At 55.5% G+C, this 14,187-nt stretch overlaps 1 protein-coding gene across 1 annotated transcript; it reads right to left on the bottom strand.

Moving 5' to 3' along the window:
* Positions 1–5,123: 5,123 nt before the first annotated feature.
* FEZF1 (FEZ family zinc finger 1) lies at positions 5,124–8,059 on the bottom strand. Its single transcript, XM_040596076.1, has 4 exons — positions 7,262–8,059; positions 6,938–7,072; positions 6,524–6,656; positions 5,124–5,882 (listed from the first exon to the last, which is right to left on the bottom strand). The coding sequence occupies exons 1-4, from the start codon at positions 8,057–8,059 to the stop codon at positions 5,581–5,583; spliced, it is 1,368 nt and encodes a 455-aa protein (XP_040452010.1). The 3' UTR covers positions 5,124–5,580.
* Between the last annotated feature and the right edge of the window lie 6,128 nt (positions 8,060–14,187).

Consider the following 14,187-nt stretch of genomic DNA (forward strand, 5'->3'; position numbering starts at 1 on the left):
AAGGAAAAGAAAGATTATATGGTTCCTGCATTCCTCATAATAATTTTAATTATTTAAGAGCCAGCGTGTTGCTCCTTTAAAATATAGTAGGCTAAAAAATAGGATTACCATTTCTTTTTTATTTTCTGGTGGACACAGGAAGAGAAATAATCAATCAAAGTGTCTTCTAGTTAAATCTAAATAATTATTTTTCTGAATGTATTGTGGTTCAGGTTTTGTTTACCTTCTTCAGCAGAGATTACTTTTACAAATTCTTGCTTGTTCAGAAAAAAAAATATTCATCCAAACATATTTATCATCCAAAGGTTTTTCATTATTGTTATTTAGAAAGTTCTTGTTCAAGATTATTTCTTTTAAATCTGAGTTAGGCAAGGTTTTTATGTGGAGGCATAAACTCTTCACATGTTTCATGGTAATATCAAGAGGTTAACAGGTGTTCTAGAAATGTTTTGAAAAGGTTTATTTTGTGTCATCGGTTGTATTTAATCCCTCTAGGCTAAAGTACCATGAACCAAGATTTCTTTTACATGCTGTGTCAGTCTGCAACTGAATCTTACAGACCCATCCCTGAAAATCAATGTTTAACCTACCTGTGCTGTTGCAGATAAACTGCTCATACTAACATTTGAAAAGTATCACTCTTCCATTTTCCACCCAAAATAAAATTTATCATGTAATACTTTTTCACAGAATTATTCAGAAAAAAAAAATCAGAAAAACAGCGTCTCTGTGCGTTTTAAGTGATGGGTAACTGGAGATGATTTCTTAGAAATCACATAATAATGGTGGTGAAATATTAGCCATCTCTAAGGCAGAAAGGGAGGAGTTTTTCTATTTCCACCAGCATGGTTATTGGATTTAATAATGTGCTTAATCAAATACACAAGGATTCAATTACAACAGAGTGACTGAAGTATGAAGCCATTAAATAACTTCCATGAAAGCTTCAAAGGCGCACCGAAGATAGATACTGCCCATACTTTATCATAATCCCACCAGAGGTTTTAAAACAAGCAGCTTCGTATTGTTTCAAGAGTCACAGACTGCTGAAGCAAAATGACAACTTTCTGCAAGCCCACAGGCTAACGGTGGCTCCAGGCGGTGTTGCAGGGGGTCGCAGTGCGCTGTGCAGCCCCTGCGTGGTCACCCAAAAGCCGCCCAGCCTGCAGCCTCGAACCGCAGGAGAAGAGGGACCCAGCCTGGAGTGGGGTTGGAGCTACCACCTGCTTTTACAAAAGAGGTGGGAGTTACTACTGAATTGTTACTACTAAGTTGCCAGCAGGTTACAACACAGTTCCTCTGTAAGGAAGGTACCTGTGCAAACCAGTAGCCAAATAGCCAGTGGGTGGAAAGATTTACATACCTGCAGAGTTGTAATTATTTCATATTAGCATGTCAAAACACCAGCTGCAAATCAGGTCCCCATTTTCTTTACCAAGCACCAAAGAATAAAGGGGTGACTGTCCCATTCCAAGTATGACACATGAGGTGCAGAGTAGGAGCTTTCGAATTTCTAGTTTTCAAGCACTGTCCAGTTAAACTGTTCTGGTACGAAGCTGTGACCCACATACCTTCATTTGAGCTGGCTCCAGATGAATTTGTGGCACTTTGTTTAGTCCCTCTGTTTTCACCACTGTGATAATAAAGAAGGGAAGGGGAAAAAAAAAAAAGGAAAATCTCAACCTAAATGCTTCCTTGAGTAAATATGCTGGATTTCTCTTTAACTACCTGTGAACTAGACCATGGTTTTAAGTAGCTATTGAAAAGCTTTGTGCTTAGTTTACACTTTGACATGCATGGATTTTTCTTTTAAAAAAAACAACAACATCATCAAAAAAAACACAAAGGTCATTACTAATAGCTTTGTTTCCCCATGCCCCCCCCCCCCCTTTTTTTTTCCCATTGTTGGGGGATGACTGATCAGCAATAAAGCAGTAGTAAAGCAAAGCCAGTACTATTTCAGCTTCAGAAAGAACTCTGCGTGTGACTCCGTGAGGAGATCCTGATTTTGCTGTGTTTTATTTCTACAGTGATATACGGCAGCTTCGGTAATTCTGGTAGCTCTTTCAGATACGCGGCACTTTCAGCACTGACATGCGAACATAACTGTAGCATCTGACAAGCACAGAAGAAATTCAGTTTGATCTGAGAAATCCTGGGCAGAGACAGGGGGTAGAGGGCAGCAGCTCCTCCTTTACAAAGGGGTCTCTGCTGTGGAGCCCCATGGGCAGCAGACTTGTCTCCCTTTTATTCAGTACTGAAGTGAAGAGGTGGCGATTGATGGGGGGTGGGCTACAGGATGCTAATGCTCAACTCTGCAGCTCTGTTTTAGCAGATCCAAGCACACCAACACCCTTCTCCTCCCAGCATCCACAAGGGACTCGTAGAATGAGGCTGACCAGTTGTCGTATGGGATGCGGATAATATGGCAATGATGCTGACTGACAAGCAGGAACCCAAACATACAACCTTTCCTTTAGGTACATATGGGTCCATGTCTCCTATCAAAATTATTCTCAATTTAAAAAGAGAGAGAGAGAGAGAGAGAAAATTTATTAATCTTGTCTGTGGTAGGGAGAGCTGTTAACAGCTCTAAGCTTTGGATGTGTACGAAATTATAGCTTTTGTCTCTCGTGATGATTTCACCAGCTTTGAATTGCCTCTGACGATTAACTAGAAATTCACTTAACCTGAGATTAAACTTGAAAGACAGGAAATGAACGGTAATGCTGTGCAGGCCTTCCGAGACATGTATTAATCCCAGCCTTTGACACAAACATGGTTTTATATAGCAAAATAACAAATGAGCTATCCTTATCTCCGTGTGAAGTCCCACGTCTTGTAGCGTTTACTTCAAGAAAACTAGGAAGGAGAAACACTTATCCATGCCCATCACTGACTTTCTCTACTTCACCTTGGAATAAAACTAGAGTGCCTCATTTCTACTCCATTTCAAAACACTGTCACTCCGGCACATGAGTTTTGTTGCAAGATAGCATTTTTCATCAAGACGACACAGAAGAACCCAGATTATGCTGTGATTGCAGATCTTTTACAGGAGTGAAGGCAAAATGCTGATCACAGTTTATGAACCTTTAAATCGTCAATGGTCAAGTTGGAAATTTCGCTCTCCTTCTCTAACTGTACAAAAGGAATGAATTAACTGCCACTGCCTGGGGAAGCCCAAGCCCTCATTTCTCCCAGCACTTTGAAAACAGTCTGTAGAAACAAGGTAGAGCAAAGAACTGAGAGCATCTGGGTAACCAGAGCACACAGTTAGTGGTGTCTTCAGGCCTCGTATAGATGTTTGATTTGAGACTGATCTTACGTGGCCATCACAAGGGGGCCAGATCAGATTCTCCTTTCATTTCATCATATATTTACATTCATACCCTTTTGCCATGATATGAAATTCTTTTGCGACAGTTCCAGCATACCTGCAGTGCTTGAGTAGTTTTGAGCTGGTTTAAGAGTTACAAAATGAAGATACTTAGCACCTTGCCGAGGTGCAGGTTGCCGTATCTTGTACCAGCACTTGCTGAGCAATAAAAAAACTTAAATTGGACTTCTGCCTCGATTCATTCCACTCGAGCAGCGGCTCACGGAAACGGCACACCCACAAAATTTCAGTGGGATCTTGGGGACATCTTACCTTACACGTCAGAAAAGTTTACCTTTGGCAAGCCAGGAAAGAAGAACTAGCGATGCGCTGCGGTCACCTGTTTGGGGAGGAATTAATCCCTGTTGAAGCGTGAACGACCCTCTCCTGGCCCCGGGAGCCGCGGAGAGCCGGAGGGGAAGCGACCGGGGGGACGGATCCCCAGGGGCAGCCCCCGCCTGTCCCCAGGGCTCTGCAGGACCCTCTGCTCCCTGCCCCTTCCCGGCCGCCTGCCCGCGGCGCGGCCCCCCCCCCCCCCCCCCCCCCCGCCCCCCGCCGCCGTGGGGAAGCGGGGAGCGGTTCCCCGTGTCCCCCGAAGCAGAGCCCCGCGCCCCGGGCCCCCCACGCCGCTGCACATGAACGCGTGTCCGCGGGCTGCGCCGAAGCCCCCCGACCCGACGGGCCAGCCGGGCGGCTCTTCCCGGGGAGCCGGGGGGGTTGCGCCGCGCAGCGGGGTGCCGCGGGGTCCGGCTGAGCTGCCGATCCGACCTGTTGCTGCGCCTGTTCGAAGGGCGATCCTGCGTTCGGAGGATTACTTCGGTAGTCCGAGGCTGTGAAAGGAGAAACCCGCTCCCCCCGCCAGCCGCTGTCCAGGGCGCACGGCGACGCTCCGGGGCAGACGTGCCGCTGCAAACAGCCCGGCGGAGGGGACGGGGCCGCCTGCGAGGCGATGCCCCCGGCTGCGGGGTGTGACGCTTTGGGCACCGCTAAACCACGGCGCCCCGCTCCTTCCCACGCAGCCAGAACCCAGGGAGGGTACCGGTGCTGCAAAACCGAGGCGAGAGCAGGGGTGCCCCGCAGGACTAGGCCACCCGGTTGCGAGGAGTCCGCTCCCCAGCGGCCCCGCAGACGTGCCCGCCGGGTCCCCCTAAAGCCGGGGCAAAGCCCCGGGCCCCGGCGCCGAGGGAAGCACCGCCCGCCCCCCGCTGCCCGGCGAGGACCCCCGAGCCCGAGGCGGGGGCTGAGGGTACGGCCCTGCGCGGGCAGCGGGAGGCGAGCGGGTACGTCCGCGCCTCCCGGGGGGAAGCAAACCCTTTTCCGTGCCGGTTTCGGTCACCCCCGGGAGCGCTGCAAGCCCAGCCGCCCCCTCCCGCAGCTCCTCAGGCGCCCACCGACGAGCGGCCTCCGCTTTCAAGGCTCGGCTTGGCAGAGTCTTCTGAGCAGCTAATAACATAACAACCCGGCTTTGATCAATCCGAACTAATTACCCCTCTTAATTAAAGTCTTTAGCGGTTGTTTCAGTGTTTTGGCAAGGAAGCGGGAGAGGTTTGCCGTTAGACAGCAGCCGCACCGCGCTCCCCGCCCGGCCGAGCCGCAGCCCCCGGGCCGGCAGCGCCAGCCCCCGCCGCACTCACTCGCTCGGGTTCAAATATTTATTTCCACCAGATCAACGAATTCTTTTTTTTTTTTTTTTTTTTTTCCACGTGCAAGAATCAAATCGAAATTCAAATCCGTACATAGCGAACCAGCTCTGTCCATATAGATACGATATTCAGGGGGGAGAGGGAGAGGAGGAAACCAAGGGGGGTGGGGTGGGGGGAATAACCAGCAGGCAGCGGAGACAGGGCAGGATCAACACAATGGAAATATATATACATCGAAATAATTAAAGTGGTGCAGCGTTCCCGGCTCGGGTAATACAGATCCCAAATAAATACAGCAGAAATTGGCTTGGCGCTTTTTCTTTTTTTTTTAAAACCATCTCTCTACCTGAGATGCAACGACAACATAAAATAGAGTCTTTAAAAAACACCAACAAAAAAAAAAAAAGGAAACAATCAGTCCCGTAAGCGTTAGTGGCGATATAGAGCATAATACACGAAAACCGCTTAACAGGTGCATGCAAAGAGGCGGGCGGGCAGCGGCCGGGGTCCAACCGTGGTCCCACCGGCGGAGCGGCCCTCCCCGCTGGCGGCCGCCCCTCACGGCTGGAGCGGCGGGCCCTGCAGCAGCGGCCCGGGCGGGGGCGGCTGGTCGGGCCCCCCCAGCTCGGCGGGGGGCCGGGGCAATCCTAGGGCGCTGTCGTGCAGCTTGCGGACGTGCTTCTTGAGGTCAAAGTTCCTGCAGAAGCCTTTGCCGCAGGTGGGGCAGGTGAAGGGCTTCTTGTCGTTGTGGGTGTGCATGTGGAAGGTCAGGTTGTACACCTGGTGGAAAGCCTTGTTGCAGATATTGCACTTGAACTGCTTCTCCCCGCTGTGAGTCAGCTTATGGTTTTTGTAATTGCCTGGGAACGAGACAAGAAGGGCAAAGAGACCCGGGGCTGAGAACCGGGGGCTGCAAAGAGGAGAGAGAAAAAAAAAAAAAAAAAAAAAAAAAAAAAGAAAAGAAAAAAGCCCCGAGCCCCGTCTCTTCCCCAGAGCTCGGCTTTAGCCGACAATGACCGCCGCGCTATCGGCAAACGCGCCTTGTCCCCGTCCTCCCCGCGGCTGTTCCCTGGGCAGAGGAGAAGGCAATTATCGAATAAACCAAAATCGCGTCAACTGCAGAAATAAACCCCCTAGCTTTAGCCTTCCCAGCAACACGGGGAGAAAAAGTAACCAAACCCCTGCGCTCGGAGGGGAAAGAAGGCGGCCAACTCGTTTGCCGACCGCTCCGGGAGCTGCGTGCCCGCGGTGCGCGGAGAGCGGGCGCTGCGGCGGAACGGCGGCACCGCGCTGCCCCGGCGGCCGGACCCTGCCCCACTCCGTGGGCCTGCCACGAGAAACGCACCGAGGCTAGAGACACTCAGAATTAACCTAAACCCCTAACATCAGAAATTAAAGCCGAAATCGACTCTTCCTCCCCCTTCCCCGTTGCAAATTGTCCCGACGCTTGACCTCGCTCAGGGGGGTGCCGGGCAAGGGAGAGGGCGCCGGAGACTGGTACCTTTCTGGTGAAATCCTTTGCCACAAAATTCACAGACAAAAGGTTTGTAGCCGGCGTGTATTCGCGTGTGCGTGTTCAGGGTCGAGCTGCGGTTAAAGGCTTTGCCGCACTGGTTGCACTTGTGTGGCTTTTCCTGGAGGGAAGCAAACGCCGAGTCACGGCTTGTCGGACGCCGGTGTGCAGGGCCCGGTGTGCCGGTGTGTAGGGCCCGGTGCTACCTGGCAGCCGGCCGCTCCCAGCGCGGCCCCCCACAGCCCCCCGACGCGCTCCCAGCAAGCGGAGCCCCCCGGCCCGGCCACCCCCCGCGCCGCGCCGCTGCCTGTGAGCAGCCGGACAACGCCGGGCTCCCCAAAAAGCGTGAGCGGAGGGGTCTCGGGGCGGGGGGGAGGGAGGAAAGGAGGGATGGAGGCTCACCTGCGTGTGGATGATCTTGTGCCGGCAGAGCGTGCTCGCCTGTCTGAAGCCCTTCCCGCAAACTTTGCAAACAAAGGGTCTGGCCCCCGTGTGCACCGGCATATGGCGAGTTAAGTTATAATGTGCATTGAATACCTTTGAGAGTGAAATCAGATAAACAAACAAACAAAAAATAATAAATTGCGATTAGAAGGCGAGAGAGCCGAGGGGAAGCCGTCGTTTAAAAATCAAGCGAGCGAGCGACCGACGGCCCGGCGGCCAGGCGGCCGGGGTAGGGGGGCTGGGGAAGCGGGGGGAAGGGAGGCGGGCTGCGGCTCTACTTGCCTTTCCACAAACTTCACACGTGAAAACTTTGGGCTTGCTGCTCGGGGAGCCGCGGCTGAACTCCGAGGTCTTGTAGGCGATTTTTTCCGAGAGGATCTGAGCACTTTCTTTCATGTAATGCTGCAGCTGAGCCTGCGACAAGTCCTTGAAGGCGACCCCCGCCGGGTACTTGTCCACGGCCGGCAGCACCAGCTTGTTCCGCTCCGCCAGGTAAGCCTTGGGCTGCGGGTGCAGGGGAGAGCTGAGGAAATAAGAAGCTACCGGGTGGATGTTGACACTGGAGGACGGGTGACAAGGGCTGTCGCCTCGGTTGAAATAGCACAGGGCTCCCATGGCGTGGAAGGAGGAGTGATTGACCACTCGGGGTCTTACCAGTTTGTACTGCTGCAAGGGCAGGGCATCGCGGGGGAAATCTCCTTTCAAGCTCAGGGCACAGTTCAAGAGATCGCCGCAGCTAAAGGAGGGCGAGGAAGAGGAGTCTAAATGAGCCTTCCTGGGTTCCGCTCCGGCCACCGCCGCTTTGGGCAGGGGGTCGTACGCCACCGGGACAAAGGGGATCATGCAGGGGATGGAGGAGTTGAGGTGCAGCGGGTGCTTGGGGTCGCCTTTGGCCACGGAGCCGTGGAGGAGCTGCGGGACGGGGATGGAGCGGGGCTCTGGCGTCCGCGCCATGATGCGCTCAATGGAGAAGGCGAGGGGCTTGGGCGTGCTGATCATGTTGCTCCTGGCAGACAGGCTTTCTCTGGCCGGAGGAGTCGCTAGGATTTTGGTCGCCGTGTGGTGGCCACTATTGTCCATGGCTGGATTGCATTTGTTCGCCCGGTTTGAGCCGCTTTGGTAGACGCCTCTTTTTTTTCCCCCCCCCCCCCCCCCCCCCCCCCCCCCCCCCCCCCCCCGCCCTCCCCCCCTCGCGCTCTCTCTCTTTCACTCTCTTTGCCCCTTTTCTTGTCACTGATCTGCAAGGAGGGAGACCAGCATCGCCGCCGCCACCATCACCACAGCCTCCGCCGGCGGAACCAGCCTTCTCAGTCCAGTGGACTCATGCCAGCCCATCACAGTTTACTTTGGCGCACCAATGACTCGGGACAATCGCTACTTATTTCTGTCAATAGAAAGTGTTGTGTCAATAACGCAGCCAAGATCTCGCCAATCGTTAACTTCCAAGAGGAGAAGGTAAACTAGATAATTGCTCAATTCGCTTCCAACAGTCAACAGGAAAAGTTTCCCCCCCCACCCCACCCCCCGCCTCCAGTAAGCGGCTACTTTTCATTGGCGCCCGCGCCTCCCCCGCCCAGGGAAGGAGGTGTCTCTCCCTCCTTGTTGCCTCTCCCCCCCTCTGCCTCCCTCCCTCCCTCTTTTTTATTATTATTATTTGCAATCTGCTTAACCAGGCTTTAGAGGCCAAGCAAATCCGAGATCAATTTTCTTGTTTGGCTTTAAGTGACATCATCTAAAATCATTGTCCAAGTGCTAAATAGGGATGTGAAACCCAATTCAAGGGCAAGCGCCAGGGTATTTGTCAAACGAGGTGCTGCAGAAGAAGAGGCTGGAGGGGAAGCTGTTTGTTTCCCTGCCACTTTCCAGCCCGAGCTCTCTTTGTGCGTGGGTGCGGGGCTGTGTGCCTGAGGGAGGGAGATGGCTGCTCTGCTCCTGGGACTGCTCCTGGTCTGCTCGCTGCCTTAAAGAACAAGGTCAGGTGACGGTGAGCTTTCGGGAAACACAGTAAACAAATGAGCGGGGAACTTGCGACAAGCAGACGGCGAGAGCAATGCATAGGGGTGCAGGAACCACCCGGGCCAAATCCAACGAATGCTTGCCAGCAAAGGGATGAATCCAAACCTGGGGCTGGGGAAGAGAAGGGAAAGAAGGTAGGAAGAGGGAGTGTCTTTTAAATCTGAAGCACTGTTCATATATATACCTAAAGTAACCTGCGTATACCCTAGGTATAGCTTCTCTGCCCTTAAATAACGCATGCACAACACAAATACTGAAAACTCAGGGTTGGTTTAGAGAGATGAAGAAATACACAGCACACACACTGCTTATTAGGTACACATGCACCAAAACAGATGTGCTCCCCACGTTTTTAGAGGGGAGCTTGGCGGCTCTGTTCCAGCTGGGTAGCTCCAGCACCCCAGGGTGTTCGTACTTACAGCGAAGCGGGGGGTCGGGCAGAGGGACAGCGGTGGGTAAGGGGCTTTCTGCATTCACCCCCGTCCCACCACCCAGCAGTTCGCGGTCAGAACAACTCCTGTTCCTCCTGCCGGCTTGGGGTTCGCTTGGCTGGTGACTGAGAGGCCGCTACGGAAATCCCCGGGAACAGCCAAGGGTCCCTCCGACCCCCGCCCCACCGCCCCCCCCCCCCCCCCCCCCCCCCCCCGCCAGCCTGGGGAGCGGGCGGCCGGCGGGACATGGCAGGGCAGAGCCTGGTCGCTTCCCCCGGCGGAGGGGCCCACGGGGCGCCCCCCACTCCCGCGGCACGGCACTGCCCTTCTCCGGGGCCGGGGGAGAGAGGAAGGAGGTCTCGGGTTTGCCTGTGGAGAGAAGCCTTCGGCGAGTCAGGGAGGCCCGGCCCCCGCTGCTCGGGTACCAGCTGGGAAGCCTGCAAAAGGCTGTGCCTCCCCCCCCACGCATCCTCCCGGCCCAGGGCAATCCACTTGCGGGGAAGCGAGAGCAGGGAGGAAGGGCTGGGGCCCCGGGGAGGAGGGATGGAAGGAGACATCCTTGCCTTCGGCGCTGTGACCGGGCCGATGCCGCCCTGAGCCACCGCGGCCCCGTTTGTGGCGGACAAGGCAGCGGTTGTTCCACGACGGTACCTCCGCAGACGGGAGCTGCCGTGAGAGCACGGTGGAGCTGCGGGGGACGGAGGAAGAGATGCACCGCGGCTCCCGGGACAGGCGTCCGACGACGGGCCGCAGCCCGGGCATCCCTCGCCGCGCAGGATGCGCCCCGCACGCCCCGCGACCTCCACGTCCGCCCCGTCCCGTCGGTGTCCCGGAGCTCAGGCAGGCGACAGGAGCGGGGGCTGCCCCCGGGGGCGTGCCTGGATGGACACAGCCATGCGGGCAAGCGCGGGGCGGAGGGAAGACCCGAGCCGCGCCATGCCGTGCGGGGTCCCCGGCCGCGGTGCTCCAGCCCCGGTCCCTGCTGTCCCTCGGCCGGGGCGCAGCTGCCGCCTCTCCCCCGGCAGACGGGTCGCGGCTTAAGACCGTAATTGCTGCCCCGCATCGGGTTGCCGCAGCCGCCCGCCTCTTACCTACTGCTTTCCGTATTGGCACCGGCAGCCTCGGCTGGGGGGGTGGGGGGGTCCGCGGGGACCCGGGGAGGCCGGAGCCATGTGCCCCCAGCGCCGTGCGGGGCAGCTGCCCCGGGCTTCCCGCTTCTCCAGGGTGTCGGTGTCTCTCGCTTATTTTGTGTCTGCCAGAGGAGAGTTTCCTCCTTCAGAGCAATTTACATTTAATTCAATCTAGGCAAATTTCCTGTTGATTGGTGCTGAAGAAGGGAATTATTGTTGAGTGGGGTTTAGAGGCTTCAAATCCCATATACTTAATATGTTAACAGCTTGCTTTTAACTGGTCTTTTTGGGATTGACTTTTTGACATGTGTTTCAAATTAAAATATGTAGTGTCATTTGAGCAGGGTAAATATCCCAAAGCAGGAATTACAGCCCTGCCATTACAACAATACCGGCCTCCTCAATGTTGAGATGCACTCCTGGAGAAACGGGAGCTTTATTATTCGTTGCTTCTTTAGGGATATGCCTCCCTTTCCTACCGCACATGGAACTTACGTTCGTGCCTAATTAAACAGCGACCTGAAAGCCATTTAAAAATGTTTTTTAATTGTTCTTTCGTTGGAATTGATTCTGTTCCGTCTCAGAGAGGCAGCCTCGCTTCTGCTGGGGTTGCCCGCGATACAGACAGATTTACTAAAATCAGTGTCGATGTATTAGGTTTTTTTCCCAGTCCTGCCCCGAGCTTTGCCTCGCGCTCGGGCTGCATCTTTCCGGCGGCGTTACACATCTGCCGAGCTGCGAACGCCCCGCAGCCGCGCTGCTGCGGGGGCTGTTATCCGAGGCAGAGCGCCGAGCAGGCTGGCGGGGGGGCGAGAGGTAGCCTCTTGGCGAGTTTCTTCATGGGGCACTGCGGGCTGCAGGCTGGGCCAGCCTCCCGGCCTCCGGGCCTCTCCCCAGCCTGGCGGCACGTACCGAAGGCCGGCAGAAGGGGCCGGCGGGGGCAGGAGCGGGCCCGCCGGCCTCCCAGAGTTACAAACCGTCGGAGGAATTAAGGGCAAAAGTTTTGCCTCGAGTTGATTTCGTGTGCTGCCCGGGAAAGCTGCTGTTCTCTTTTTCCCCGTAATCGGCTTTGTGTTTCATTCGCTCCTAAGCTATGTTCTTGATATTGCTCACTTGCATTATTATCATAACGTATCTCTACATGCACTCAAAATCCGAGTCACCGGCGAATTCATCTCGTCGTCAGGATTACTCCAATCCGATCCCAGAGGCGATTAGAGGGAGGTAAAATACCGCCTAAAGCCTAATCTTTAATTTCTTCCTCCTTAATAAAAGGAATAATTCCATTGCGTTTTTAAGTAAAAAATGAATTGAAAAGGATAATAGCTCCGCTAACCTTCTGTTGCGTGTATTAATCTTTTCCTGGAAGTGCCTTACCGCGGCCCTGCCGCCCGAGCCCGCCGCACCTCGCGGTGACCCCCCGGTGGGCTCGGGGCCCGCGGCCGGGCGGGGGAAGCACCGACCCGCCGCGCCGCCCCCGTCCCGCGGGGCGAGCTCAGCCTAGGGGTGCCGGGGCGCCGCGGAAACGCCCCCGGCCGCGGCACCGGCGGGCCCGACGGCTCCCGGTCACGGCCCGACCGCGGTCGTTGTTATCGTAACAATCGTCACGAGTGGTACCACCTTCGAGATTCACCGCCAAAGCCGGGGCTTGCTCTCGCCCTCGCCGTCTCCTCCCCAGCCGCCGGCTGCGCGACGAGGCGATTTAACCCCCGACGTGGGGGGACGGGAGCTCCCGCCGCCCCGTGCCCGAGGGGCGCCGCGCTGCCCCGGCCCGGCACACCCGCCGCAGCGAGCCGTGCCGGCCCTCCTGCCGCGCCAGAACCGGAGCTGGCCTCGCTGCTGCCTCCCGCGCAGGGCTTGCTGCTTACTGTCTCTTGGAGGGAGGTCAAAATACAAAAAGAGGGAAAGAGTTGACGCGGAGGGGAGCAGCCCCCGGGTTTCCCAGGACGGTGGGCCACTTGCGGTCTCCGTTTACCAGCCGGCGTTGCGGGCGATCCAACGCCGCCGTCCTTTTCGGTGGGAAACCTGCTGCTGCCGCTACCTGCCCGGCTGCCGGGCCGGGGCCGGGGTCTGCGGTCTGGGGGTCGGGGACCGGGTGCTGGGGGCTGGGATCCGGGGGCTGGGGGCCGGGGCCGGGCGGGGGCGGCCGCGGAGCCGCGGCTCGGGCTCGGCTGCTCCGGGAGCGCGGGAGAAGGCGCTTGGGCTTTGACGGGTTGTTTTCAGTTTTAACTCTTCGGCGTTTTCTCCGCTGACATTTTCTCCGGGGGAAATACATGTATCTGTGTGTGTGTGTGTAATATACCTTCTGAGACTATGTATATTCTCCCCATACAGTGAGTGCGTGTTGGCATCCCTCTGTATCAGCTCCACCGCAAGGAAAAGAATAAAGTATTGCTATTTTTAACCGAATCCATCACAAAAGAAAAACAGTTGACACTGACCCGCTAAACACAAGTGTTCCCGGAGGTAAAACAAAGTTTGACAGTACAGTATGTCTCGTACAGACCCCTTTAAACCGAAAACCAAACGGGTGCAAATTAAGCCTTTTCACGTATAAAGCCTTTAATCACATATAATCGAAATTACAAGTGACCCTCTAAAGCAGCGCTCCCGGCCCTCCCGTAATTCATGCAAGCGATTTGTCTAAGTGTGCCAGCTACGAACGTGAACTGCAGCAATCACGTCTAATCTAATCAGTCCGCCTGTGAGGGGACCCAGCGGTGTCATCAACTCCAAAGGGCCCTTGGTGGAAGTGGCTGGGAGAGGCCAGCGGCAGCTGGAGCCATGAATGACACTTTCTCATTTGTTCCTTTCCCAGTTCAACAAATGTTTAGCCCTGTTGCTGCTAAATGAACGCCTTGCGCTCTTTGGCTCGGGGAAGCTATTTATTTTTAAGATTCCTGAATAGGATCAGGAGCAATTAACTTATTTTTGTTTCTATTTTCTCCCAGTGTATTGGGAGCTAACCTGGAGCAAAGCAAAGAGCTGGTCGGCTGCGTGGGCGCCTGGCTGCTGCATTGCTGGCACCGGAGCGCGGCGGGCTCGCCCGGACGGCGGGGAGAAGGTGTCGGCCATCAACAGGCTGCCAGCCACGGAGCGGGACAAAAACCCGCTCTCTTGTGGTGGGCTCCGTTTCGGTGTGCCGCTGCCGAGAGGGAGGGAGAAGCCAAGAGAAAAACATGACAAGAAGAAGAAAAGCAGGAGCCGTGCCCCGGCGCGGCCGCTGCTGGACGGCGCCCGGAGAGGGCTCCCCGCTCGCCCGGCACCCCTACCCGGGCACGGGGGACCGCTGAGCAGCAGCCCGAGGAAGGGGCAGAGGGGGCAGGCGACAGTATTCCCCCTAAGGCCAAAAACTTACAATTTGCTTGGCGTTTTCTGTTTGTTTGCTGGGGAGAGGGTCGATTGGGTTTTGGTTTTGATTGTGTTGGTGTTTCCCCCCCCCCCCCTTTTTTTTTTTCTTTCTTTTTTTTTTTTTTTTCTTTTTTTTTTTTTCCAGTCGCTATTAGAGCAAAACGCTCCTGGGCCGGTGGGAGCCCGCCCAGGCCGGGGCTGTGCTGCGCATCCCAGGCTGGCGGAGGTGTCCCTGCGGGTCCCGCGGGGGTCCAGGTTCCATCCCTTTCGCACAAATGGG

Source organism: Falco naumanni, chromosome 5, assembly GCF_017639655.2.
Source record: "Falco naumanni isolate bFalNau1 chromosome 5, bFalNau1.pat, whole genome shotgun sequence".
NCBI lineage: Eukaryota > Metazoa > Chordata > Aves > Falconiformes > Falconidae > Falco > Falco naumanni.

What these genes read in the sequence shown, in the direction of transcription:
- FEZF1 (XM_040596076.1), bottom strand. Translation starts at nt 8,059, where the DNA reads ATGGACAATAGTGGCCACCACACGGCGACCAAAATCCTAGCGACTCCT. An exon ending in CGTGTGAAGTTTGTGGAAAG is followed by an intron (nt 7,073 to 7,261) that starts GCAAGTAGAGCC and finishes TCACTCTCAAAG; the next exon opens with GTATTCAATGCACATTATAA. An exon ending in ACAAGATCATCCACACGCAG is followed by an intron (nt 6,657 to 6,937) that starts GTGAGCCTCCAT and finishes GCTTCCCTCCAG; the next exon opens with GAAAAGCCACACAAGTGCAA.